This window comes from Glycine soja, chromosome 16 (genome assembly GCF_004193775.1).
Source record: "Glycine soja cultivar W05 chromosome 16, ASM419377v2, whole genome shotgun sequence".
NCBI lineage: Eukaryota > Viridiplantae > Streptophyta > Magnoliopsida > Fabales > Fabaceae > Glycine > Glycine soja.
This window is the reverse complement of record NC_041017.1, coordinates 37,350,179-37,377,558: the sequence shown is the minus strand read 5'-3', so window position 1 is coordinate 37,377,558 and position 27,380 is coordinate 37,350,179. Positions and strand designations below refer to the sequence as shown.

The following is a 27,380-nucleotide window of genomic DNA, read 5'->3' as shown; positions in this document are numbered from 1 at the left end:
TACCCAACATTTGTCATTAAAGTTTGGAAAATATTAAACTATCATTTATTTCTTGTGGCTCATATTAATTCACCCCAAAAAAGGGTAAAGCCTTTTCATCCTTACAAATAAAATAAAGAGATGGTAGGTAGTTTACCCAGCTAGTGTCGTCTTGCTCCTACCTTCAGGTATTTTTAGATGTATTACAAATCTGCATTTTTGGAAGAACTGAGAAATCCCTCGTGGTATGAGAGAAATTACTCATAATCATAGCAAAACATATTCTACAATATTTTTTAAACTTCACCTCATTTAATTTAGCAATTTATTACACCAATTAACAAGTTTCAAACTAATTACAAGTTAGTCAGTGTATATACTTCTAACCGTAGTTTAGGGTTTCAGTTGCATAACATATTCTATAATTGTTAATTTGAAATGGCGAAAGGCGCAGATATCATGTATCAAAAAGAGAGAAAATAGAAATCTTATATAATAGATGGTTTCAGTTGAATAACATGCATGAATATAATAGCATATGCTAGGAAGGTATAGGTAACGCTATATATAATTTTACAGAAACATTATACACTTGAAACCATTAAGAATATTCATCATATGAAAACCTTATTTGGGTCTAAAATAACTGGGACAATCATAAGCCGAGCAAAACGTTTGAAGAGCTGTCATCGCCAAGAGCACAAAGGTGGCAAGAAGTGTGAAGAGCTTCCATGAATTGTACACATATTCAGTTAAGGTTCTGTAGAGGTTGGCCTTCCTCTTATCATGGTAGTACTTGTTCACTTTCTTAATAGTCTCATCCAACTTCTCAGTCTTGGTTGGTCCAATGGATTTGCTCATTCCATTGAAAAGTTCCTCAGTTTCTTCCACACTGAGAGAGCTACTTGAATCTATGATCCCTGCATTCTTGAGAAGCTTCACATCCTCCACAGTGTCTATGATGCCTCTCATCAATTCAGTGTACCTTGTGAAGATTAGAAAATCTGGTTTGGTCAAGGCCTCATGAGCCACAAGGTTTCTCATTATCACTTCTGAGTTCACATCCAATTTGAGCACAGGGAGGTAAAATATGCCCTTCTTTTCGTCGAAATCGATGGCCATGTTGCCACCTTCCACGGGTTGGAAATAGACCCCAACTGAGTGAAGCTCACGCACACAAGGGATGTTGACCACCACAGGAGTCTCTTCTTCTTCAGAAAGTTTTGGGTGTGATGAAAGACTTTCAAGGTGTGAGGACATGTTGAGTATTGTATCTATGTGTCGTTTAATAGGTTGCACAAGCGGAATATTCACGTCCTTCAGCTTTTTTGCAGACTCTAGTGTCCATGATAGTACATTTTTAACTTTCTTAAAGTGATTAGATGCAGCTGTGCCTTCAGATTTTGAGCTTTTCTTAAGTGTAGAAGTACCTGTGGTAGAGTCATTATTACCAAGAAAAATTATTAGCTAGATAGTCTCAATGGTTTTGATTGATCTCCATGTGATATATATTTAAGTTTTTCAATTTTGCAAGAAAGAATAATTACAATTGTGTCGTGTGAAGACTAGTGGAGACATATAATAGTTTCATAGTATCTAATAATTTTTCTATTATTTTGGAATTTAAGGAGTATTAGAAATACACTCTCTAATATATTTCCTTTAATTTCTTTTAATTTGTTAAAATTTATTAAAAATTGAAAAAAGAGAATCATTATAAAATTTTATATCATTTTTAATAAATTTTAATCAATAAAAGAGTGTGTGCAAAAAAGTGTATTCTTAGTATTTTTCCTATGGAATTTACACATACCTTCGCTTTGATCAGGTGTTGTTGGTGTTTCAGACTTTTCAGTGTGAGAGACCACCAAATGGTACATAAGATCCAAGATATGGTAATGCTTAGAGACAGCTTCAGAACCTGTGGGGATGTGAGTTACCTTGAGTGGAGAGTGTTTCTTGCAGAATGACAAGAGCATTGAACCCAAGAACTCTAGAACTGAATCAGCAGGTTTGGAGCTTTCAAGCACCAAGATCCTCACTAAGATGTAGGTTGGAATTTGGTTCTCCACCATGATGATGTCCCTTATGATGGCATCCTTGGTTAGCTTCACACCACTTAGCTGAACTTGGTCTTGTAATCCTGTCATGAAGGAACCAGACACTTCCTCATTGAGATAATTGTGGAAGAAATCCAATAAGAACAAACCGTCAATGGCTATGATGTATAATAAGGTATCTTCCTTGAAGTCCAAGTATTTGTGGTAACTAGCACGGATGAATTGCCCTGTGCTGCGGAGTTGCTCAATTAGTTGTTTGAAGTCATGTTTTTTGAAGTGATCTAGGACCCCTTTGGCTGCAAAAACTTTGAACCTTTCCATGGGATAGAGGTCTGGATGAAAGTGAGTATAAGGACCAATGGCTATAAGTTGTGGGGAAAAGGCTTCTGGCTTGGCACAACTCAATGATTTAGGGACTTGGTATATGCACACAGGCATTTTGTTCAAGATTGAGAGGTTGGTTTCACTCACCAACTGGTTGATTTGGATGACCCAGGAATCTTCATCGGATTCTGAATTGAAGATTGAGGGAGAGGCCATGGGGGATTTTGCTTTCCCTGATGGATATGCTAGCTATGCAATATATGTTAGTATGAATCACAATTGATTCTTGGCTTGTTGACACCATAAAACTTTGGTTTATTTATATAGAGAAATTGTATACAATTTCTTTACACGTGAAAATATTATATATATATCATGTAGAAAGATAAAAAAGAAAGAAAGAAAAAAGTGTCTGAAATGAAAGACAATGAAATTAAAAAAATATTATGAAGATGTTTCATAATATAAAATACTAATGTTTTGAAAATTTTATAACTCTTTTAAAAGGGCGGTAGAATGAACTCTGATTGTGACAGACAACCACCTGTGTAAAATGTGGATGAATTTCTCTGATTATTAATTATATATATGATTATAAGGGGACAAAAATCGTACTTTTTTAAATTATTTTTGGTGTTATTTTTTAATTGGAATTGAAATTTTCCTTTGATTGATTTATATTGACCTGTCATATAGACTTTTATTTCTACGTCAATCACTAAGATAAAACTCAATTTTAATTTTAATTCACAATACTTTTAAGTCTATGGTCATGGTCATGTGCCCACATTAAATGCAATTGCTGTCTTGATTTGCCTCTCTAATCTTGTGCCGATAAACTAAGGAAGGTGACAGATTATCTCAGGCTCTTCAATTTCATCCTTCATTAATTACTAGTTTATAAAGGTGAAATAAATTTCTATTACTATTTGTAAATACAATTTAATGTAAGCCTTCCAAAAAATAAAACAATTTAATGTATTTTAAGTCTTTTAAAAATTGTTAATTTAAGGCCATCAGAAATACCATGCATGAATTTCTAAAACACGTGATTCGCACTACAGTTTCAAGTCTTCGATGTTACCCAAGTCTTTCACATTATGATCATGCGGCCCACAAATATATGCAATTAATGTGATGAAAAGTGATTTTGTCGCTCTAATGTGAACCAGTTGCAGCTGGCAAGGATTCCAGGCTATTGATCAATTCCATATACTCCAATCTTTAATCTTTGTAAATATAATTTAATGTGATTTTAATCTTTTAAAAATTGCTAATTTTAATTCTTGTAAATTTTAACATTTTTAAGAATAATTTCTATTGTTAATTATGTAACGTAGAGTACAATCTAATCATTTTATCTCAAAATAGATACCATGTAACATGAATAGATACATAACATATCATTAATTAATAAAAATAATTTTTAAAAATTTATGAGTATTAAAAATAACAAAATTTAAAAAAGCACTACCGATAATACATATAGAGAGAGACTAATAACATATTCAATTGTAGTTTATAATATCAATTAGGGTTTTTTTTCCATATCATTTGGCATTAGCTTATAGTAAATATTCATGTACAAATAACTACTGATGAACTTATTTTATGCCTTGGCCAATTATTAATTCTATCAGAACATGCCAATAAAAAATTAGTTATACTTGCATCATTATTGATACATACTATATATTCATAATAACAAATAAATTGAGGAACTCAGCTGCATAAAAATACAGATGCAATCATTATTTTTTGCTAAGTAGTACTACAATTATCATGATTAATTAGTATGTGACTGCTATATTAATTTTTTTTTGCAAGATTGATCATCTTATGACACTAGTTTCAATTAACCAAAAGTTTACATGGAATTTTTTTTAAAGATGTATGAATTTAGATAAACTTCTCAATAAATATTTATAGATGAAGAAATTAAAAAGTAACATGAATCAAATTTTTTTCAAAAGTTAAAATCAACTTATACTGTATCTTCACATTTGGATTAGTTAGATGAAAGGACCCGCTAAAAGTCATATTTTTTATCTAAACAAAATAAAAACTGAAAAAAGTCATATTTTTTTTTTATTCCGGTCAATTTGATTTTCAATTCCTATTTTCTTACAGTGTTTCAACTTTGCCCCCCACCCGCCACCAGCTCTGTCCAGTTTTGTCTTAACAGATGCTATGGGAGTTTAAAGACCTTAAGATTGTAATCTGTTTGTGTCCTGTTTAACTATTTTTCCACTGATAAAAAAATATTTTGTTCACCTACTTTATTTATACATTTTAATATATTATTTGGATCAATCACTAGTGATATAGATGTTTGTTTTGGAAACATTGTGATATATTATTGTTCGTTGTGAATTCTAAAATTTCATACTTTATTTGCTTTGTTTTTTATCTTTTGGCACTTAGGTTTTAATCGATTTTTTTTATCATACCAACAGATAAGAAGGTTATTCATTGTTTCCGTTATCTGCTAAGCCTCTTCAAGCTTCCCTCCAATAAATAGTCGAAGGTAAGTTTGAATTATTAAAACTTATCAAAAACAAATTCGTGTGGGTGCTGGAGAAGACCAATTATTGGTTCTCTTGCTTGTGAAGTTAAATAAAGGGGTTGATTCAATCACAACCTGAGTTAGGGAATTAAATAAAAAAGGTGACGGCATAGATATAGTGCTATCATTATTGTTAATAATTGTTTATTTGAAGATAAAAGTTGACATTTTTCTGATCCTGATGAATGTTATTGGTATGAAACAGTTTTGTTAAATACAGTTTATATCCTCATTCAGTTTCACATGCTCGTTTGGTGTCTGTATTAATTCATCATTATGGCGCAACAAGCATCATCATCATCATCATCTTCTTCTTTCATATCAAAATACAAGTATGATGTGTTTCTTAGTTTTCGTGGTGCAGATACCCGTTTTCGTTTTACGGGTAATCTATACAGTGCTTTGAGTCAAAGGGGAATCTTTACCTTCATTGATGATGAAGCTCTGCGAAAAGGCGAAGAGATCGCACCTTCTCTTGGCAGAGCAATAAAAGAATCCAGGATTTCCATCATTGTTTTCTCCAAAAATTATGCATCTTCAACATTTTGTTTGGATGAACTTGTCCAAATCCTTGAGTGTAAAACAAAACAAAACATGTGGATTTTTCCGGTGTTCTACGAAATAGATCCATCAGATGTGCGGCAGAAGAATGGGAGTTACAAAGAAGAGTTTGCAAATCACGAAGGTGGAAGATTCAAAGATGATATTCAGAAGCTGCAAAAATGGAGGAACGCTTTGCATCAAGCAGCTAATTTGTCTGGTTCGCACTTCAAAATTGGGTAACACACCTCTCTCTTTCTTGGTTTCAGTTTAATTTACTTTTTCCGGGAATAAATGTTCGTTTTTTATATCTAAAATTTTATTTATAATCTATAATGATAACTATAATAAAAAAAATATTTTCTCTAGCCTCAAATATAAAAAACTAATTAAAAAATTTAAATAAGCAGTAACAATCTCAATAAAAATTATTATTTTTTAATTTATCTTTCATTAGAACTTAATATTGAAAATAAAAACAGAATCATTGGAATTAAAATATTAATTAAATGAATGTATTTTAGAAATTATAACATTAAATATAGTAAAATTAACTAATATTTACTTATACTTCAGACTAAGAAAATGCTATATTTTCTTCTTATATTTAAGATTGGATGGAGTACTTTTTGTGATTTACCTTTTTTAATAAACTATTTTACTCTTTTACCGCTTTCTAAACTATCCATTAATTTACTTTTAATTACTTTCTAAACTACTCAGTCACTACAACTATTATTCTTCTACAGGCTCTTATATAAAACTATCTAGAGTAAATTATTAAAAGATAAAAATCAATTTTAATATTTTAAAAAAAATAAAAGATGTGGAAAAATTAACAGGTCCATATTACCTGTCTTTCTACCAGTAACTATAAATAAATAAATATTTTTTAGTATATAAATAATATTACATTTAAAACTAATAAAAACATATTTGTTTATATATAAATTTTAATTTTGAATAATTTAAATAGTAATATAAGGTTTTGCTTAATGTTGCGTATTTCAATACAATTTAAATCTTAAATTTTGAAACAGTAAACATTTTATTCATTAATATTAAAAATATTTATTACTAACAGTAAATTAACACTTTACGAGGTATTACCTTGGTTATGCTTGGGTTTCTATGACAGATAGAGATTTTTAAAACTAAACTAAATCAGACATTAAGTGGAACTAAAACTTAAAGCTAAAATATCCTTATACAAGAGCAAAACTTAAGATGGTAAACTACTCCATTACATGCTTGGGACTCAGATGCCGTACAAGTTTATAGATTCACATATTTCACCCTAAAGATAGGTCCCTGTCTTTAATAGAGTCAAGTTAGGTGGTTCTTTATATATTTCTGGATTTCTTTTTTTCCTTGAAATTTTTCTATCATAACTCTTAGATGTTGACTTGTCAAGTTAATAGAGCCAATGTAAGGTGTGAATGAAATATGTATTTTTTTCTTCTAGGTATCAAAAGTCAAGAAAAATTTATTGGGAATTAAATGTTCCGAAATTTTTTCAGGTAAAAAAAACACTCATCCACACAAATAGACACATACAATCCAATGATCCTTGAGTAAATAATTTTTCTTTTGTATGCGACAATAATCTCTTTTATTGAGAAAAATCTATGTCCTTTTTGGTTGGTCATATTTATCGTGAGGGCAACACTTGTGCAGATAGATTGATCTCTCATGGAATTGATGAAAATGGATTTTGTCCGTGGGACTTTGTTCCCTCATTCATACCTCATTGTTTTGTGAATGATAGACAGCAACTCGATCACATAATGTTAAATATATAGAAAATTTCTCTTTTCAGGAAAGAGCTAGAATATATAATTACATTACAAGCATCTGATAATTTGAAAATTAGTGTGGTTCTCACGTAAGGTCACACACAATCACAGTCGCCAGGAAAGAGAAATTTTCTATATATTTAACATTACGTGAGTTGCTGTCTATCATTCACAAAACAATGAGATATGAATGAGGGAACAAAGTCCCACCGACAAGAGCTAGAATAATTACATTACAAGCATCAGATAATTTGAAAATTAGTGTGGTTTTCACGTAAGGTCACACACAATCACAGTCGCCAGCATGCCATTTACATAGCACTTGATAATGGGCCACTTGAGTAATTAGAGTGGAAGGAGATTTGATTTAAGGCAGAAAGTTCAATCTCTAATTATTATCTTGTAAAGAAAACTGAAATAGCTATCTTTTGAGCAAAAATTAACCGACTAAGATAAATTTAAATCTTCAAGTCAATAAATATGACAGTTTTCTCAATATATAATTAAGGATATATATACTTGCGTGACTAAACACTTCGGTGTTTTTTGTTATTATGCATGGCTTAAAAACATTTGTGATTTCTTAAGAAGAGAATTATAAGTAATGTTTAATTTCTAACTTTATATAATATTCTTGTGTTGCACAAATTTATGTTAGCATAGAAAATATAATTTAAATTTGTAAAAAATATAATTTGTCAGTCAACAATAATTTCCAACTTCATGATGTTACCCACAAACAAACATATATATGCTGCCCCCAATTGTAGGAACCCACAACATAAATGCCAAGAAGTGTCCATATTAACATAAATTAATTTCAACAATTAACCAAAACCAATTTGGGAGTTTGAATTTACAAGCCACTTGCCATAATTCTCATCTTTGTACATATATAACACATGTACAAAACATATGCTCCATCTAACTCATTTCAATTTCAACAGGCTGGTAACCTCTCTGAATCGACTCTTTCACTGCATCCAACACCACCTGAGTCTTGCTTCCTACTCAAAACTGGCCAAGTCTTCTCAGGCTTCATTTCACACCCCTTAACCTTTTGAACCAAATCAGCAAACTCCTTAACCATCAAAGCATCTTGAGAAAACCCTGTCTCTACAACATGCTCATTTGGCTTTGGACACCACATTCCCGGTTCAATCTTCCCATAATCCAACTCTGAGGCCTCCAAAAATTTTCCATGCCCTAAACTTTCTTCAAATGGAAGAGCAAAATCATGGAGACGAAGACACCCTTTTGTTCCCAAAACTGTTACATCAAAGGTTACATAGGAGAGCCACAAGAGATTATTGCACCTTCTTCATTGAGAATTGCTCCTGGGAATGCAAGCACTGATTTTGGAAGTTCATAGTCCACAGTCCATAAGATGGCTCTTATGCAATACCAACCAGTGTCACCTAGGGCACCAAGACCATCTAAATCTGGCTTCACACGAATGCTGTTTTTGAGAAATTCAGGACCAGGGTTGTATGTGAGGCAAGTGTGTATCTGATGAAGAACACATGCAAAAGATATATATACTCAATAACATGTTTGAAATTATAACATCAGGTTACGTGAAATTGTACATTAAAATATAAAAAGATTATATCACATGTTTTATAAGATAAAAAAATTGTATTATGGAACTAAATTAAAAATATATATATTAAGTTAAGGTACTAAAACACTCCATTTTATATACCTAAAATATATAAAATATTTATTAATGATGTGTTTTGTAATAAATATCTAAAATTTATTAAATATTATAACTAGTTGTTTGTAAATATTCATTTAATAACTAACTAAATTAAATATTCATTATTAAATAATGAGATATAAATATTTTTTTAACATGATATATCTTCTTTTCTTTGATATGAATTTAATTAACAGTTTTTCTTAACAGTAGATCTCTAACTTTGTAAATAGTTGGCAAACGTTTGTTGGGCAATGTCCTGTTTAATTCTGACCCAATATGCTAAAACACCAGAGCGTCAAGACGGAAGAAATAAGAAATATCTGGGTGTAAAAATATCATAATCAAGTTGCGAAAGAGTCCTCAAATCAACACTTGGTAGCTCGTTAGATATGTACAACGTTCTAATTAAACAAATAATAATAATAATAACTTCTTTTTTTACAAGTAAGTTGATATCTTTAGGTCAATATATGCATAACTTTCTGGGCAAAGAAAGAATTGAGAAGATTAAGTGGAAGAAGATTAAGTTTCAGTTCCTCTCGCAACTAAATTATGAGTAGAAAAAAGAGGTTATTATGCATGCTTTTATGATACACAACAAGCACGTCGTCCTCAACTGGACGAGTTTTGTCGTTTCTACTTAAAGCTTATTATCATCATGTGTTTTTAGTTAACAAATTAAACCTAATTAAAGATAAACGTTATTTAGTAATAAGAGCAATATCTTGATTGGGATTATTAAATTGAGAGTCTGAATTATTGGAGTTGAAATAAGGAAGGCTTACAAATTCTTTATACTGTTGTTATTTTAGAAATATAATTTCGTTTCCAAGATTTATTAAATTCAGAATGGTTGCTTATAGCTCTACTTAACCTGATTATATTCAGAATGAAATCAAAATTTTACCCTATCTTATGCATAAATATAACCGTGTCGTGCGAGATTACATTTATGACCAAAGCCCACATCGAATGGTATTATAATAGCAAGTGAACTGGTTACACTATAAAATGAAAATGTTGTCAAGCAATTACTTACGGAACCGTGTGATGAACACAAAGCGAATTATTCTTTCGCCTTTTACTAAAGAATACCGTGTGTTCGTCACTCAAAGCGGTATACGCCTATTTTTGGAAGAGCACTCCAATGGAGGGCTCTGCAATTTCAGTGCAAATTTCGCTCATCTCTTTGTTCTGCTTCTTCAATTTGAAACTCAGCTGCTAGTTGTTTCAGTTCAGCTTCTTCACTGTGAAACAGAATTGCAACTGCTGCAACGTGGCTTAGATTGAACCATGCCACTCTTTAAATATTATTGAACGAATATTGATTCTGTTTTTGTTGAACAGATTAGTACCTTATGTTCGCTTGTATTTCCAAAGCCTCTCCGAGGAAGAGCTAAATAATAACCTTTTCCGGAAGAAAGGTTTATTTGAATGAGGGGAATAAATTAGGGAAGATACTTTGGAAATTTTTTATTGAAAACAATACGGGGTCGATGAAAATGAAAATGTAGCAAAACATTATCTAATAGTGAATTGACTTATCGCAGAGTGACGTTTGATTAATTAAACTTAAGCTTTGTTGAAGTTATATATGGGATTTAGCATGAATATCCAGCTGGGTTGTGAAATGTGTGTACATGTAATGCCTTGTGTTCCTCGTTCTTCAATTATGCAAACTCTCTTCATTCATACAGCGATTTGAGAAAATTCAGGAGCATTCATGAATTTTTGTATTGAAAAATTCAAGATCCAACACATTAAACAGGCCAACTATATTGTGGAATTATTGTTTCTCTTTTTCATGGAGAGCAAGGACATGCATTTCTCAAAACCACTTCAAATTGTTGTTTCTTTTCAATTCTCTCACTTGAAATTTTTGTACTGATTTTTTTAATCCTTCCATTTATAAAAAAGAATCTTGATTAATTTAAAATTCAACTGAAAAATAAATTTAAAATTTGATAAAAATTATTTTCACTAATGACGAAACTCATATTATTCAAATGATTCAAGTATATTAATTACATTTGTTCATTGGTTAAAAAGCTTGTTTGAGGCCCAATAGTCCCACATCAGTGAGAAGAGATAACAATCACTTGATGTTTTATTATAAAATACACTTTTCAAATTAATATACTTCATACTCTTCGCAGCCTTAGCTTTTTACTAAGATCAGATATAGTTTATGTTCTTATCGGTTTAATATGTGGGCGATTGGCACAACCCATAATTAAGTTTGAACACACAAGTCGCATGAGAATGATAAAAATGACCCAAATTTGCTAAAATAAGAATAATAAAAATGACCAAATTTGCTAAAAGCAAATTACTGGCCACTGAGCTTTTATTTCTTGTTTTATTTGTCTCCCCTAACATAACAAACAAAGCCTAAAGGGGCTTCGTCCATTTGAGAGAGCTATTAGTTTTTCTAGTCATCTCTGGACTTGCAAGGTTTGTAGCAGAAGTCGTTGGTGTCAAGACAACGACACTGTCCTGGCTGTGAGCGTGTGCACATACAGCTCTTACAATCTGAGTGGCATGAATTCAGCCTAATATCTTCACAGCTGCATTGAGGAGGCATTGAGCGTGTGCACATGCAGAGATCACAGCATGGTTTTGAATACTCATCATCATCATAACTTGATGACTGATCACTTTTGAAGAAGCTCAGTTCCATGCGTGCAGCTGTAACCCCCACAAGGAAAAGAAGCAACAAACACACCTTTAGCACCACCATGTTGTTCTTCAAACTCATCTTTATTAATTGTTTTTGCTGTGAAGAGAAAAGAACCCGTGAAGTGAGTTATTTATATTAGAGGATTTGCAGATATGAAACGAGAGGTACTTCTGAGAGTTTTACTCTGTCGTGGAGTTACATGTCATGGCTTTTTTTACTACTGGATTACATTTGAAAGGTGGCACACATGCATGATATGGACATTGGTGTTGGTTCCACGATTACTAGGTGCTGTCTAGCTATATCTGCATCTTCTGCATGAAAAACAGGTCCAAGTATATTAGAAAATTAATCTAAGTATAATCAAAATTTTGAAATAGAATAGGAGAATTAGTTAATTATATTTGATGGGTGACTAATCAGTGTCTTATCAGAACCAAAACCGTGATTCAGAAATTAAAGGAGAAAATATTTAATTCTTATCTTTTTTTAAAAAAAAAAAAAATTATCATCTTAAACATATATACAGCCCCAGCATTGAATTATTCTTTGTATTTTTTTTTCTTATTTTCTTTAACTGAAAATAGCATTTCATCATTTTCTTTTCTCTTTTTAAATAATAATATTCTTTCTTTCAATAGTTCTTTTTTGAACTTTAATATTTCCCAAAATTACTTATTTTTATACTGATCACCTTATTCTTAATTATAACATGTCTTTTATTTTTTATTTTTATGATGACATTTTAAAAAAAGTGTAACACGGTTGTGTCGAGCAGATCGAATTCCTAAAATCATGATTATATATACTCATTCATAAACTACAAATGGCCTAATGGAATATTTGCTATCATGAAGTTGAAGGAGAAATTTCTTAGCCCTACTTTTTTTAATTATTTTCAATTTCAACTCATTTAATTTTATTTCTACTATTCCACTTCCAAATGTACTTAGATTACTTTCTTAATCCAACCTTTTTTATTCAACTCATTGCAATTTTTATAATTTCTACTGTTCCACTTTCAAATACACTTAGATTATCTCATTGTAGTCACAGGGAATAATATATTTAATGGAATAATTTATGTTGTATTTTTATGTAAAATTTCTTTTAATTAATATAATTACCTATTATGAGTAAAATTAATCTCCAACGCATGAATTTGAAAGCATCCATATGATGTCTGATCCAGACCAAAAAAAATGTACTTAGATTAATTCTCTAAGAACTTCTTAATACCATGCAGAAGAACATGCAAATAGACAACGCCTAGCAATCGTGGAAGCAACCTAAACCTTCATATCGTGCATGTGTGCCACCTTTCCAAGTATGCAGAAAAGGCATGACATTACTGCTCCAAGACAAAGTAAAACTCTCATTATGTGTCACATTCCATATACAAATCCACTTATAAACATAAATAACTCACTTCCCGGGCTATTTTCACTTCAAAATTAAGAAGAAAAAAAAAGGGTTTAAACAACATGATGGTGCTAAAGGTGGGTTTCTTGCTACTTTTCCTTGTAGGAGTTACTAGTTTAAAATTTGGTTAAATAACCATTTTTGTCTTGGGTAGAGTAATAGTAAATTGGTTTCTCAAAAATAAAAATTTTAATTTTAATTCCAAAAAAAATATGATAAGTTTATTCTTTTGTTAATTTTCGTTTATCACTGTTAATGAAAAAACATACGTGATAAAAAAAAATGAAAATTCAATATAATTGTTAAATAGATTGAACTAAAATATCAATAAATTTACCGTTAAATTAAAATATTTATTAGACCAAAATATCATTTATTTTTTTATTGAACCAAAATATCTGTAATTTTTTTAAATCAAAATGTTAATATATTTTCTGAAAACAAGTCTATTTGATTGATTATAAAAAATATTTAGATAAATTTACTTGAAATTAAAAAATTGTAATATTTCTATCCGTTATTTTAGTTATTTATCATATTAATAAGAATAACATGATATTTTAACTATAGCAAAAAAGTAAAATTCTCACCTCTCTCCGAATTTTTTTTATGAAAAACTTGTTAAAAAACATTCTTGAAAAACATTATTTTACCGGAATCTTAATATTTTTTAAAAAAACGGATATCAATTAAACATCAAAAATTAAGATTTCTAATCCAAGATTATCAGAAAACTCAAAATTTCTTCTCTAGCAAATGTCTCCTCAAGGAATTAGGATGATGACGTGGAAAGTTTCACAGAATGGTTTGAATGTGCAATGCAATTTGAATGTGGAGACAGGTTTGCACTGTCTCAGGGGCTGCACTATAGAGAGGCAAGTCTGGTCTTATTTTTGCAATTCTCTGAATGATTCGTTCGATAGTCATGATTGCAGAATGTGACTTTTAAATAACTTGGGATCATGTCGTGATCAAGATTACAATTATTGGAACATTTATTTTCTTTGGAGTCACTTTGTCTTTTCTCTAGAAGTATTCTAATGAGTATATCTTCTTAAATAAGAGGATGCATGCAAAGGACATCGTAGAAGGTATCTCTAATTAATATGGTGGATTCTATTGTTAAAAAAAATTGTACAATGATAAGATCATTCATGGTTTACAAGGTCGGAAGCAAGTTGTTAGTTATTGGCAGCCACCTTCACCAAGGCAGAGTTCAAACTTAACAGTGATGATGCAGTAGTAGTTATGGGGGTGTAGCGGTTTGTGGAGGTATCATTAGGAATGAGAATGATTGCAATTATTTTTTTCATATGCTTTTAAGCTCAGATTATACTCCAATATTACACAGGCATAGTTGTGGGCAATTGCAATTGGAATCTAGCTTGCATATATGGTCAAGGGGTTTCAAAGAATTGGAGGTTGAATATAATTCTAAGACTACCGTACATTGATCTACTTTCAGCATGGATGTTTATCAACTCATATAGTGTTCAAATTGGCCAGTTTGGTGAAGGACTTTGAACACAAAGGGGAGGGATGTATGTATTCCTAAAAGCACATATATATGTGACGAGGGAAACCAAGTAGCGGACCTATTGTCTAAGCATGGTCTTAATATTGACCCTCATGGTTATGTCTTAATTAATATTTGTCAAGAAAAATCCATTTAGGATACATTTTATTAGAAAGTGAATTTTTTAATGAGATTAACTCAATTCTACAAAACCGTCTTGTAAAATAAAGATTACTTTTTATTTATATAATTTATTTTGACATTATATTTTTATTCAATGTGGATTTTAAATAAATTGTTTTGGATGTCTTAGTTCCTGTCTTTCACAAAAAATAATAATATATTTCACACTAAACTAACCTTAAATGAAAAACTCATTTTGAATTGGATTAGGATTTTGATGGACACTAAAGTTGGATTTGAATCGAGTTTGAATATGTAAGCACTACCCTTTAACTTACACCTCTATCCTTTGAAACTAGCTTGCGAGATATATATATATATATATATATATATATATATATATATATATATATATATATATATATATAAAAGTTTAAATTTCATTTTCATATTTTTATTTTTATAATAATTAAAATATACAAATTACAAAAAAATTAAATTATAAAATTAATATTATACATTTAATATAAAATATTATATAATTCTTAAATATTTTATTTTCAAGATATTTATTATTTATTATTTATTAATCTTTAAATTTTATTTGAATTAAAATGTAATTAATAACTTAATATATAATTTATTTAAAAATATATAAATAATTAAATATATAAAAAAAGTGTGTTTCTAACAAATTTTCTCAAATATAATAAAATCTAACAAAAACGAAGTTAGATGCAATTTTTTTTCCACCTCTCTTAAATCCATCCCAAATACACCCCAACGCACTAGTATCGACCTAGTGGTAAGAGGGTTTGGATAAGTCATGAGATTTTAATTTTGTTGCTTGTACAAAATAATTCTAAATACATTCATATTTTAAATAGAAAAAAAAAGAAGCGAGTATGAGGAATAATCTTGTTGCTATCGTTGTACAAAATAATTTCAAATACACTCATATTTTAAACATGCAAAAAAAAAAAAAGGGGAGTGCAAGAAAGTTTCTCATAAGTTTTCTCAAATCTAATGAAATCCAACAAAAAACAAAGTTAGGTATAAATATGTTATTTTTGTCTCTCTTAAACCCATCTCAAATAAGTCAACACAAGATTAACCTACTGATCAGAAAAGAAATTTTAGAAGCTTACACAAGATCCTAGGTTCTAGTCTAAGCATCATCATTGTTGGAAAAAAAAAGCATACCTTATCTTTTATAGAAATGGAAAATGAAGAGTTAAACACCGGGACCCATCCCATTGCCACATATACCTAAGTAAGTAAAAAAAGACATGCCTGAAAATAAGTTATTTGATGTGGTCTTGTGGGGTCATTCCGTTTGCTTTTGTGTTAGATTCGTGCCTGTTGTACTTTTCACCGTTTTATGCTCTGTTTCAGTGAACAACAACGCTGCTTCTTCACTCTGCCCAGAGACACGCACACTGCTCTGTACTCTGTACTGCACTAATCAGCTATAACTCTCTCAAATCTCTGCTTCTTCTAGAATCTTCCACGGTACTTTCTCAACACTCTCACTCTCAGTCAACGCAACCTCTTCACCGGGTATCTACTCTCTCTCTCTCTCTCTCTCTCTCTCTCTCTCTGTTTTTCTTTCCGTTCCCCAAATTACATGATGTTAGTTGTTGTTTATGTCGTTGAAGACGATGATTTTATAGGGGTTTTCGTTCCATTTTGCTTCTGAATGTGTGTTTCCTTTGGTTAATTTATATTTGTATGTTATATTCTCTCTGATTATTCTTGGTGCTTTCGGCTTCTCTCTGATTCATTTCAGGTTTCAACGGCAATAGAAAATGCATGCCATTTTTTTTTTCTTGCTCTTATTATTTTCTGTTGTCAATCTGTCATTTTTTTTTAATGAATTTGATTGTTTTGTTGGAGATTGGCAACAGAGAGAGCATGTGAATAGGGAAATTTGCAAGGTGGAAGACTGAAAGCATTTAGTGGAGGAGGTTGGATTTAGGGTCATTTATGATAGGTGGGATGGGTGATGAACCTCATGCAGGTTCTTTCGGGCTGGAGGAAATTTATGGGGGGGTTCCGACCCCCATGAGAAGGAAAAGGAAATACAGGACAAAGAAAAAGGAATATCAAGGATGGGGATCGACTTCCCTTATTTGGTTTCTCGAATCCATTGGTAGAGATACCAGCACCGAGATAACTCAAAGTGAGGTTGCAAATATTGTAATGGAGTATGTTAAGCAGCACAACCTCTTTCATAAGACAAAAAAGAAGAGAATTGAGTGTGATGAGAAGCTGCATTTGCTGTTTGGGAGGAAGACCATTAGCCGGCTGAAAATCAATGACTTGCTTGAGTCACACTTTGCGGAGAACTGTGAGGAGTCCTCTGATGGTATTTTCTTTGACTCAGAAGATGATGAGAGTGCCTTGACAGCTTGTGAAACCCCGAGAACAGCACCTTCGGAGAGGAAGAGTCAACCAAAGAAACCAGCTTTTGAAAAAACAAGGAGCTGTTTTGCTGGCATTGTTCCTGCCAACATCAAGCTTGTTTATTTGAAGAGGAGTCTAGTTGAGGACCTTTTAAAGGACCCTGAAACTTTTGAGACTAAAGTAGTTGGAAGCTTCATAAGAATCAGATGTGACCCAAATGATTACCTTCAGAAAAACTCACACCAGCTTTTGCAAGTCACAGGTAATTTGGCTGCTGTTGGTTGATTATGACATTGCATTCTAATAAATGCTTCCCCCCCCCCCCCCCCCCCCAAATATACACTTCACTTTGAATAGGAATGTTCATCAACTGCTTAAGTTGAACTTATGTTTGTAAGAAACAGAGGTTACAAACTGAAATGTACTTAATTACTTCTTTTTACATCATTAGTTTTTAGGTCACATGTATATGATGAAAACTGCTTAAGCTTTCAGTTTTTAGGCCAACTGAAATGTACTTTTTTGTACATCATTAGTTTTTTACATTGTCTGGATTGAAAATTTTGGACTATTTGAAATGATGACAATGAACAAAATTATCTAATCCTACAACATCACGCTGGTTGGGACTTGGGATTCTCATAAATGAAGCCAATCCCAATGTGCTTATTATTTTGTACTCTATTTTGCATTATTAGTATAGGTCAAGGCCTGGTGTGGTTTGTCCTAATTGAATGATTTGGACTATTCACCATGAATGACAATGAACAAAGCAATCTAATCCAATAACCTCAGGCTGGGTGGGATTTAAATAACTGGGAAAAAATTGTACTTAATTGTGTACTGCTTTTTGACATCATTAATTTAGGTCACGTGTCAGTTATGATTCATCCTAATTGAATACTTTAGACTATTCACAATGAATAACTGAACAAAAAATCTAATCTATATGGTTCCCTATTAATTTTCTTTGGGCTCCTTCCGGAAATTATTTCTCTTAGTGTTTTGTATCAATCTATTATTTGTTCATGAATTTTGAATGCAATTGACAGTTGAATATGACAGATATAGAACAATTAGGCAATGATATTTAATTCTTCTAATTAGCTGAATTTTTTTCTGCGCTACCATCCAGGTATGAAGAAGAGTTCTGAAGTAAAGGGGGAAATTCACCTTCAAGCTTCTGGTTTCATTAAAGACATCAGGATTCAAATGCTTTCAGATGATAATTTCTCTGTGGTACAGTTAATATGTCTTGCTACTTTCAGTTTTAGCTTTATTTAGCAAAAATTGTAGACTCTGTTAATGAGGGTTAACTCAACTAGTAGGATCAAATTTTATCAACTTGAACCCAGTTTGAATAAACTCTTAGCAAGCATTTATAAGATAAGAAAATAAAGAGGTTTAATGAATCAAACTTCTCCCATTAGTTTTTTAGAAGCTCCCTAATCTAATTGTCCAGAAGCTAGGTGCATAAGTTGATTTTAACTTTAAGGGAGAAATTTGACGCATTTTACCTCATATTTTTTTTCTCCTATAAGTGTTTGTTGATAAATTTTTCTGAATGAGGCCTTAATGGTCTATTGACTCAAAGGTCTTGGGTTTGTTTCATGCTAGTGATCTCTCATTGGTATGTCATTTGTAACTGTAAGTGCCATTTTAAATGGCCTCTCATTGGTATGTCACTTGTAACTGTAAGCACCATTTTGAATGGCTTGTGCTATGCCATGAACTTGGAATGCAGAAACTTTTTCTCCCCTTAAATTTTCTTGTACCCAAAAAAGAAAAAAAATGTTGACTCTGGTGTAAGCCAAAACTGCCAAGTTTTCTGTGTGTAATCATTGTTCTTGATCAATTTCTATCAAATTAATGCTGGAATACTTCATTGACAGTTTCAAATAGGCACATGTTAGCTGGAAGTTGATGGTTGGTTAGATATTCTTTTCTGCTGATTATCTTCAATACTATCATTTTGTATCCTAAATATTTTTCTTAATAATGTGAAGATTAATTATGGATGTGATGAATGCATAAGGTCTGCCTGTAACCATGCCTGATAGAGTTAATGCCAAATAAATGGTAAAGCAAAACAGGACTCCGGGGGTGTGGGAAGGGGGGAGGGGGAGTTCTATGCATCATAATGGTATATGTTGTCTTCTGACTATAGCAATTAAATAAGAATGGGAAAACATCTTATCATTAATAAAGTTCTAGAAAGTGATTCAAGTTTTGATATAACTTTTTGAACCAACTTAGAGAATCTGAAGAGACAAAGTATACTTCTTCAAGCTTTTATTCTAGTACCAATTGGTGCAAAACTAAAATGTGGGAGAAATAAAGGACGGGGTGGGAACTAGAAGAAAGAAATTGATATAAAAGTAGTCTTGTTAAGTTTTAGTAAAGCCAGTACCTTGCTCTAAACTTTGGGGGTCTGGGGTAGCTGCTGCTATTTTACAAAACCGCATCTTCAGTCTAACCTGCAACTACAGGGTTTATTTATGGATAGTCTCAAGGACAAACCTAAAATATAACAGACAATAATCTAAAGTTAGTGTCAAGTCATGTAGGAAAATGCAAAGCTTAGAAATTAAATGGAAGTCTGAGAAATAGGACAAGGAGCAAAATGGTTTGGAAATTCTTTTACTAAAACAAAACTCGAAGTAACTACCATACAAATTCCGAACTCCATGCTCTACTTTGGAAAAAGTACTTTCTATTATCAACATTAATAAGCTAATAATTATTTTGTCATTTTTTTTATATAAATTTGTTTTACTTGCTAAAATAGTTTAAACAAGTGTTGAGTGCTTACAAATAAATAGCATACTTTTGCATAAGAATCACAACTTTGTGTAGCTACTTTATACTATCTTCTCAATGATATTATCATTTTCAAGACCTTTCTGCTTTCCGTATCTGTATTATTCTGCCTTTAAATTTTTTGGGTTTGAGATTATGTGACTTTGGTTTCAGGAGGAGTGTGAGGATTTGCACCAAAGAGTAAAAGATTGCTTGGTCAAGAGACCTATGATTGTAAGCTCTTTTTATTGCTTTGAATTATTCTAAAATTGTGAAATTCCTGCAGCACTAGAACAATCCACTTCCATAAATTGTGAAGTGAAAGGAATACAGAACACAATGTATTCTGTATACATGCAAGTCTGTTTTACTCTAGATACTAGATATTTTGTCTGATTCTTTTTCAATGAACAATTTACCAAATTTATTGATTGAATTGAAATGGTTGTTTCAGAAATCATTGGATTATTCTTATAAATTGTTGAATCTTTTTTGCTTTCTGTCAATTCATCTATCTTTTTAATTTAAATTTAATAAATTGAAATTTGAAAAAAAAAATATTTTCGTCAGGACAATGAATCTAAATAATGACATTTTCTTTTATACATGGTAGGTGGATATGGAGCAGACAGCTAGAGTATTGCATGAGGATATGACTAGGCATGTATGTACTGAACTGCAACTGAACCTTTTGTTTTGATTGCTTTCATTTATGTTTCTGTTCATGATTTTCTCATAATTTTTCGAGCTAATTTTTGAATCGTGAATATAATCAAATTGTAAGATTAAGGGAGGACACAATGAAAAACAGCTTGAACTATATCATATAAATGATAAATAATGTATAGTTTTCAATATAACATTTTTTACCAATAAATTGACAAAATAGCTTGACCACAAGTCTCACAAAGCAAAATCATTACACATAATTGAGTTTGTGAAGCCTCTATTTAAGAAGGATGAAAAAGAGCAACGGAATGTCCTATTTCTTCCTGTAGCCAACGTCACCTAGTTCATGTTTGGTAATAGATCATTTTATGGAAATAATTTCTGCCTTTGAAAGGTGGTATAAATAAGTGACCTCAAAATAAGCTGAAGTAAACACACACCTAATGGGAAAAGACTTGGTTACTGTTGTATACTATAAGAAGGCAGCTGGAGTCATTTTGCAGGCAGTCCCACTTTTTACTCCATGTGTTGGTGTTTGTATATATGCTGATGACTTTTGTTGTAACATGTTTATGCACCAGGAAAAACCAAAATTCAGTTCTATAGCAGCTTGCATTTTTTATACTTCTTTTTATGTGATGATTTTGTTTTAGTGGCTTGCAAGAGAACTTATTCTGCTACAAAATCTTATTGATCAAGCTAATGAAAAGGGTTGGCGCAGAGAATATCCTTTTCTGATATTTATTAGATTGACGAATTTTCTATATTGTGGTAATGTCTCCCCATCCATTTTTGCATCAAAAGATAGCAACAATCTAGTTAACGCATTACACCACTCTTGTTATACAACTAAATTTGTTCTCTAATAGATACTTCATACATATTAACTGTACTATTTGTCATAAATAAAACCATTGGCTACTTATGGCAATCTATATACATAGTAGCCAATAACAAATTCATGATCCTTGATTGTATATATTTCTAATTCTAATTTTATTTGTTTATTTTTGCAAATACTAATACTGATTTGCTTGTTCAACTAATAAATAAATAAATAAAATGTTGACTATTGTTGATATTGGGAAAAATGCAAGTGTCACATTGATCAGAAATATTGTCCTAATAGGTAACCCTTATCTTATGAACTAACCTTTGAGTTGAGTTAGATTCAATCCCAAATTGTAAGGTGGTATCAAAGCCTATCCTAGATTCAATATTGAGCCACCTACCTATTATTTGCACATCAAGTCTCACATTATTAGAGATAGATGTATGAATCGTGCATATAAATGGGGGGCAACTTTCACCCTATGAACTAGCTTTTAGGGTTGAGTTAGACATAAACTCAAACTGTATGAGTTGGTCACCTAATTGATTTGAGCCATCAAATCAATTCTTGTTCAGTCTGTGTTTCATCTGACAGTTGCATAATTCTTCTTTAATCTGTCTAATATTTCCTGCATCAATTCTTTCAGTATTATTGTAGGATAGTTTTACTTTTAGGGTGAAGCATATTTCTCTTCCGAACCACATCACATACCTTGGATATTTACTCAATTTCTCTCCTAACCCCAACCACCTGAGTTATGCCCAGGTGGCATGGGAGAGGAGAGGGGGCAATCTCTGTGCTTCTATATGGCTTTCACTTATTCTTTTTTTCAGTAAAGTAGTATACATACTCCTGAATTAAAAAGCAATCAATTGTGGTGATGAACATTGTGTTTTAAAATTCTGTCTTGTCATGTGTATAATGCTATTGCTTTGTTTACTGATCCTTTTTAAGTCAAAAACTGTAAGAAAGGTTTTCTATGAAGAAAGGATTCCTTAATCATTGGCAGTACACTGGACGAGTACCTACGAAGAAGGGAGAAGCTTCAGAGTCCTGACGAGCAGGAACGGTTATTGCGTGAATTTCCTCAAGTTATTGCAGATGAGCAAAAATCAGAATCTACAACACCAGATGTTCTAGATAAAAACGTAGAAAACAATTTACAGGAGTTCTGGCAGGCTACCTATACAAAATCATCTTCAGTGACTGAGGTCCCAAATGCTGTTGCAAATACAAAATTGGATATTGCTGATCTTGTAAAACAACAGAGAAATTCACCAAAGTCAATGTCCATTCCCCGCAGAGCACCAGAAGTTCCTCTTTTGGATATGACAAATAATAGCACTATGTTGAATTGCATTTCTCCAGACACCACAGGTTTGTTATAAACATTCTTCTTTTTCCATGATTCTTTATGGTAATACCTATCTTTTGCCCAGCATCTCTCTCTTTCTCTCTCTGTAATTTAAAAATATTGTATCTCTTAATGAATACCAACCGACTCATCTTAGTCCATGCTAATGTCATTCTTTAATGTTCTTGGCATCTTTTGGCAGAGCACCAATCCCGTGGCTTATCTGTCCAACTGCCACCATTTCAACAAACAAACTTTGCATATAAGAATGACATGTCTAAGCCAGCCAATTCACATGAAGCGAAAATCTCTCAAGCACTGCCTGACAAACAGATGTGGTCATCTCAGATTCGAGTTATAAGGCTAAGTGATGGCTTACCTGTCCAACAGCCACCAGAGCAACAAACAGACTTTGCATATAACAATGGAACATCTAAGCCAGTCGAATCACAGGAAGGGAAGATCTCTCAAGCACTGCCCAACAAACAGATACGGCCATCTCAGCTTGAGGTTATAGAGCTATGTGATGACTTATCTGTCCAACAGCCTCCAGAGCAACAAACAAACTTCACATATAAGAATGGCATGTCTAAGCCAGCCGAATCACAGGAAGTGAAGATCTCTCAAGCACTGCCCAACAAACAGATACTGCAATCACAGCTCGATGTTATAGAGCTAAGTGATGGCTTACCTGTTCAGCAGCTGCCAGAGCAACAAATAAATTTTGCATATAAGAATGACATGTCTAAGCCAGCTGAATTGCATGAAGTGAAGATCTCTCAAGCACAGTCCAACAAACAAATACAGCCATCTCAGATTCAAGTTATAGAGCTAAGTGATGACGATGATGAAGAAAATGAAAAACCAAGTACTGCAAAACTGGTTCCTTCTGTGCAATCGGATACCTTGATGTGGCATTACAGAGATCCCATGGGAAATGTACAAGGACCATTTTCCTTAATTTCTCTGAAACGTTGGAGTGATGCTGGCTACTTTCCCCGACATTTCAAGGTCTGGAAGTCAGGTAATAGGCAGGATGAAGATGTATTACTGGTGAACATACTAGCCCAATTTTTCCCCCTTTAGTCAAATTGCTTATTGATGCACATTGTAAAATCCAGGTCAATAATTGTGTTGTGATTACCAGGTAACTGCAATTGTAACTAGAAACTCATGCTCTCTAACTGAGTTGTTGTTCCTCCCTCCCCCCTTGCTTGTCTACCTCTTGACCTTGTCAAGATGAATCGATAACATTGAATCATATTCATACATCGTGCATCTGAATTCTGAATGTTAGATTGTTTGGACAATGTGGAGCGATGTTGCAATGCTCCTTACCAGGCTATGGTTGTCCAAACCAATGATTGTTTAAGCTATAGTGAAAATATCAACTTGGCAAGGAGGTTGATGCAATAGACATGACTCCACCATACTTAGGGAATTGTCAATGAGCTTGCACGATATCTTCTCAGACTTGAATTACAAACAAGCTGGTACCAATATGTAAATTTACGACTATTCTCAACGTTACTTTAGGATTCTTGCTCCCTCGTTCAGTGGTTGATACAAGTTGTTCCTTGTTGGATAGGGTTGAGTACCTAAAAGGGAACTCTAAAGCAAGGTTATCAAATTAAGATTTGAATCATGAATCTAAAGGATATATAGTGTTTAATATAAAAATTCTTGAAATAGATTAAAACAACTTAACTACAAGTCTTATAAAACAAAATTATTAGCTATGATTTGTGAAGCTTTTATTTTAGAAGAATGTAACAAAGTCCTATCTTATTATGTGAGGTTGGTTATATGGATCACATGATGTTATTTGGTAAGATTATAAACTAAGTTTTAGAAATATTATTAAGCATGAGATCATCCTTTACAATTTCTTCTAATATTCTTTTTGGTCTTTCTTTTCTCCCTTTCATTGTATTAAAAATCATTTAATTTATTATTTTAATTGGCACCTCTTGTGTTTTCTTTGTATATCTCCATATCATTTTAACCAGTTTTTCATCATATTTTAGAAGAATGAAAACAAAGTAATTAAATAGCTAAATAAAGTGCATGCATTGAATGAGTGTGATAAATAAAGCAGTAGAATAATAAAAAAAAAATAATTTCAAAAGTGTTTCTTTAATTCCTAGGGAGACAAGTTAGTGATGATGCGGAAAAAGTCCCTCAGCGTCGAAGGCCGACAATATCTGCACGTAGACAACGGGTCGCTACAACTGTTGTTGAGGATGTTAACCTTGTTGATCATGGTGCTGATGAGGTTCGTGAGGAGCCTCAGGTGCCAACTACTGATGATGGAGGTGCAGATACGAAGGGTTTTCCAGGCGGACCCCAAGATACATCAGTGTTGCTGAATTATGTTTATCATGTGGCAGCCTCAGTTTGGACAGGAGAGGTGGTTATTTATTGAATTAAATAATATTTGAATAACTATTTATCATTTAACCCAAAGTAATTTTTTTTCAGGAATGTCCTAAGTTGAAGTTGGTATCTCATGGGAGGAAGGTAGAGAAATTTGGAAAGCCTGTACCTGAGATTGAAGGCATAGTAGCTGCTACGGGATTAAGTTCTCTGATTACTTGTTCGTTTGACACTGGTGACAGAGGACTTTTATCTGCTTTTGTCGAGAGGTGGCACAAGGAAACAAGTAGTTTCCATTTACCGATAGGAGAGGTGACTATAACCCTCGATGATGTGGCATCCTTGTTACATCTTCCAATTGTAGGTGCCTTCCATACCTTCGATCCTCTTGATGTAGACCAAGCTGTAGAGTTGTTAGTTGAGTTGTTTGAAGTGAGTACAAAAGAAGCAAAAGATAAGACTAACCAATGCAGAGGGGCGTATGTTCGCCTAGCTTGGCTACGAGACATTTATCGTAGCAAATGTGACGCAAGACAATGGACTTTAGCTGCTCGAGCTTATTTATTGCATCTAGTAGGTTGCACACTCTTTGCTAACAAGAGTGCCACACACATCAATGTGGTATTCTTAGACGCATTTCGTGACCTCAGCCAATCCAGAAGTTATTCATGGGGAGCAGCTGCACTAGTCCATATGTACGAGAATTTGAATGATGCGTCAAAACATACGACAAAATATCTTGCAGGTTATATCACTCTATTACAGGTTTATAATTTTGTGCAGTGTTGGATTTACGAGCATTTTCCTACAATCGCTTCCACTGTTGTTGATGACGATTATCATGAAAGGAAACCACGTGCTTGTCGATGGAAGTCTGGGAAGACATTACCAGTGTTGACGTATCGTAAGCACTTGGATAGATTGACGTCAGATGTTGTTTGTTGGATTCCTTATGGTGAACACCGTTCATCTAGAGAATTTGAGCTCGTCTCATTATTTTCCGGACATATTAGATGGGGTTCATCTATTGTCGTACACCAATCAGAGAGGGTAGTGCGACAGTTCGGTTATGTGCAGACCATTTCTCCATACCCAGCTACTCCATCCTTATCTATAGAGGAGATTGATGATAGATGGCTTCATTTTTCAGAATACCTTGCACCGGTTGGACAAATTTGTAGTGCTCTTGGACAGTGTGCAACAGACTACATGGAGTGGTTCTATAGGATATCTCACCCTTTCATGATTCCAACATAGCCCGAGGAGCCTCCTAGACATCCACCTGTGATGCATGATGATACATTTTTTGTACCAAATCCTCCTCAGCAAGTCATGGATGCTATGCTAGAACCACCTGCACCTACAACTACTAATGTAGATATGCCTCGACATGCAGTGGTATAATATTATTTCAATTTATTGTTAGTCATTTTTTGTGTCATGCTTTCAATAATTTATTTTTACCTTGTTGTCAATGTCGTAGGATGCTTGCCAACAGATAGCAAAAAATTTGGAACACATGATCAACATGAAGATGGTTACTGTTGGAACTGAAGCATGTACTCTGATTGAGCACTGCCTGAGATTGGCTAGGGGTGTCACTGAGCAACATAATGTTTATATTCAGTCGAGACGAATGAGGGATACACAGGACACATGAAGATAGTTGGGATTGATTAAGTAGTATAAGATATATGTATGCAATATGACTTACCAATGTTTAATATTTGTCATTATTTGCCAAGCTTCGTATGTTATCACTGGTTTTAATTTGCATTTATGTAGTATTTGACTATTAAGTTCTTCGCCTAAATAGATTATGTTAAACCCTAATTCCTAAATTAAGTAAACCCTCAATCATCAACCCTCAGTCAATCATAAAGCATAAACCCTAATCATGTAAACCCAAAACTAAGTAACCTGTAAACTCTAAAAACTAACTCTTAACTAAGTCAATCATAAACCCTAAACTCAATAAGCCATACCCATTAAATCTAACACTAAAATAAGTCTACTCTAACCCCAATATTGCATAAACATTAAACCCTAAATCTTAAATCATATATCCTAAACCATAAATCCTATATCATGAACAATAAAACATAAACCCTAAATAATACACACTAAACCAAAAACTCTTAACCCTAAGCCATAAACCCCTACAACAAACAAACTAAACCCTCAACATTTATCCCTAAAATAAGTAAACCTTAAATCACGTAAACCATAAATC

General features: G+C 32.6%; 3 protein-coding genes and 1 non-coding gene across 5 annotated transcripts; 3 read left to right on the top strand and 1 right to left on the bottom strand.

Annotated features, from left to right (window-relative positions):
- Positions 1-441: 441 nt before the first annotated feature.
- LOC114389603 (putative UPF0481 protein At3g02645) lies at positions 442-2,708 on the bottom strand. The gene is made up of 2 exons (XM_028350306.1): positions 1,793-2,708; positions 442-1,409 (listed from the first exon to the last, which is right to left on the bottom strand). The coding sequence occupies exons 1-2, from the start codon at positions 2,577-2,579 to the stop codon at positions 607-609; spliced, it is 1,590 nt and encodes a 529-aa protein (XP_028206107.1). The 5' UTR covers positions 2,580-2,708; the 3' UTR covers positions 442-606.
- A 2,023-nt stretch (positions 2,709-4,731) lies between these two features.
- Positions 4,732-8,836, top strand: LOC114390313 (TMV resistance protein N-like). Its single transcript, XM_028351016.1, has 2 exons — positions 4,732-5,708; positions 8,213-8,836. Exons 1-2 carry the CDS (start codon positions 5,206-5,208, stop codon positions 8,319-8,321), a joined length of 612 nt encoding a protein of 203 aa, XP_028206817.1. The 5' UTR covers positions 4,732-5,205; the 3' UTR covers positions 8,322-8,836.
- A 1,175-nt stretch (positions 8,837-10,011) lies between these two features.
- Positions 10,012-10,127, top strand: LOC114391293. Its single transcript, XR_003662094.1, has one exon. It is a non-coding gene; the product is annotated as a U5 spliceosomal RNA (small nuclear RNA).
- Positions 10,128-16,030: 5,903 nt separating this feature from the next.
- LOC114389096 lies at positions 16,031-26,922 on the top strand. Of its 2 annotated transcripts, none has more exons than XM_028349687.1 (11): positions 16,031-16,271; positions 16,619-17,379; positions 18,253-18,356; positions 20,091-20,150; positions 20,530-20,580; positions 21,239-21,309; positions 22,430-22,794; positions 22,974-23,795; positions 24,919-25,181; positions 25,253-26,545; positions 26,631-26,922. In XM_028349687.1, the coding sequence occupies exons 2-10, from the start codon at positions 16,698-16,700 to the stop codon at positions 26,402-26,404; spliced, it is 3,570 nt and encodes a 1,189-aa protein (XP_028205488.1). In that variant the 5' UTR covers positions 16,031-16,271; positions 16,619-16,697; the 3' UTR covers positions 26,405-26,545; positions 26,631-26,922. The 2 variants fall into 2 exon arrangements, with proteins under 2 accessions (XP_028205488.1, XP_028205489.1); XM_028349688.1 differs by having other exon boundaries at positions 16,608-17,379.
- Positions 26,923-27,380: the final 458 nt, after the last annotated feature.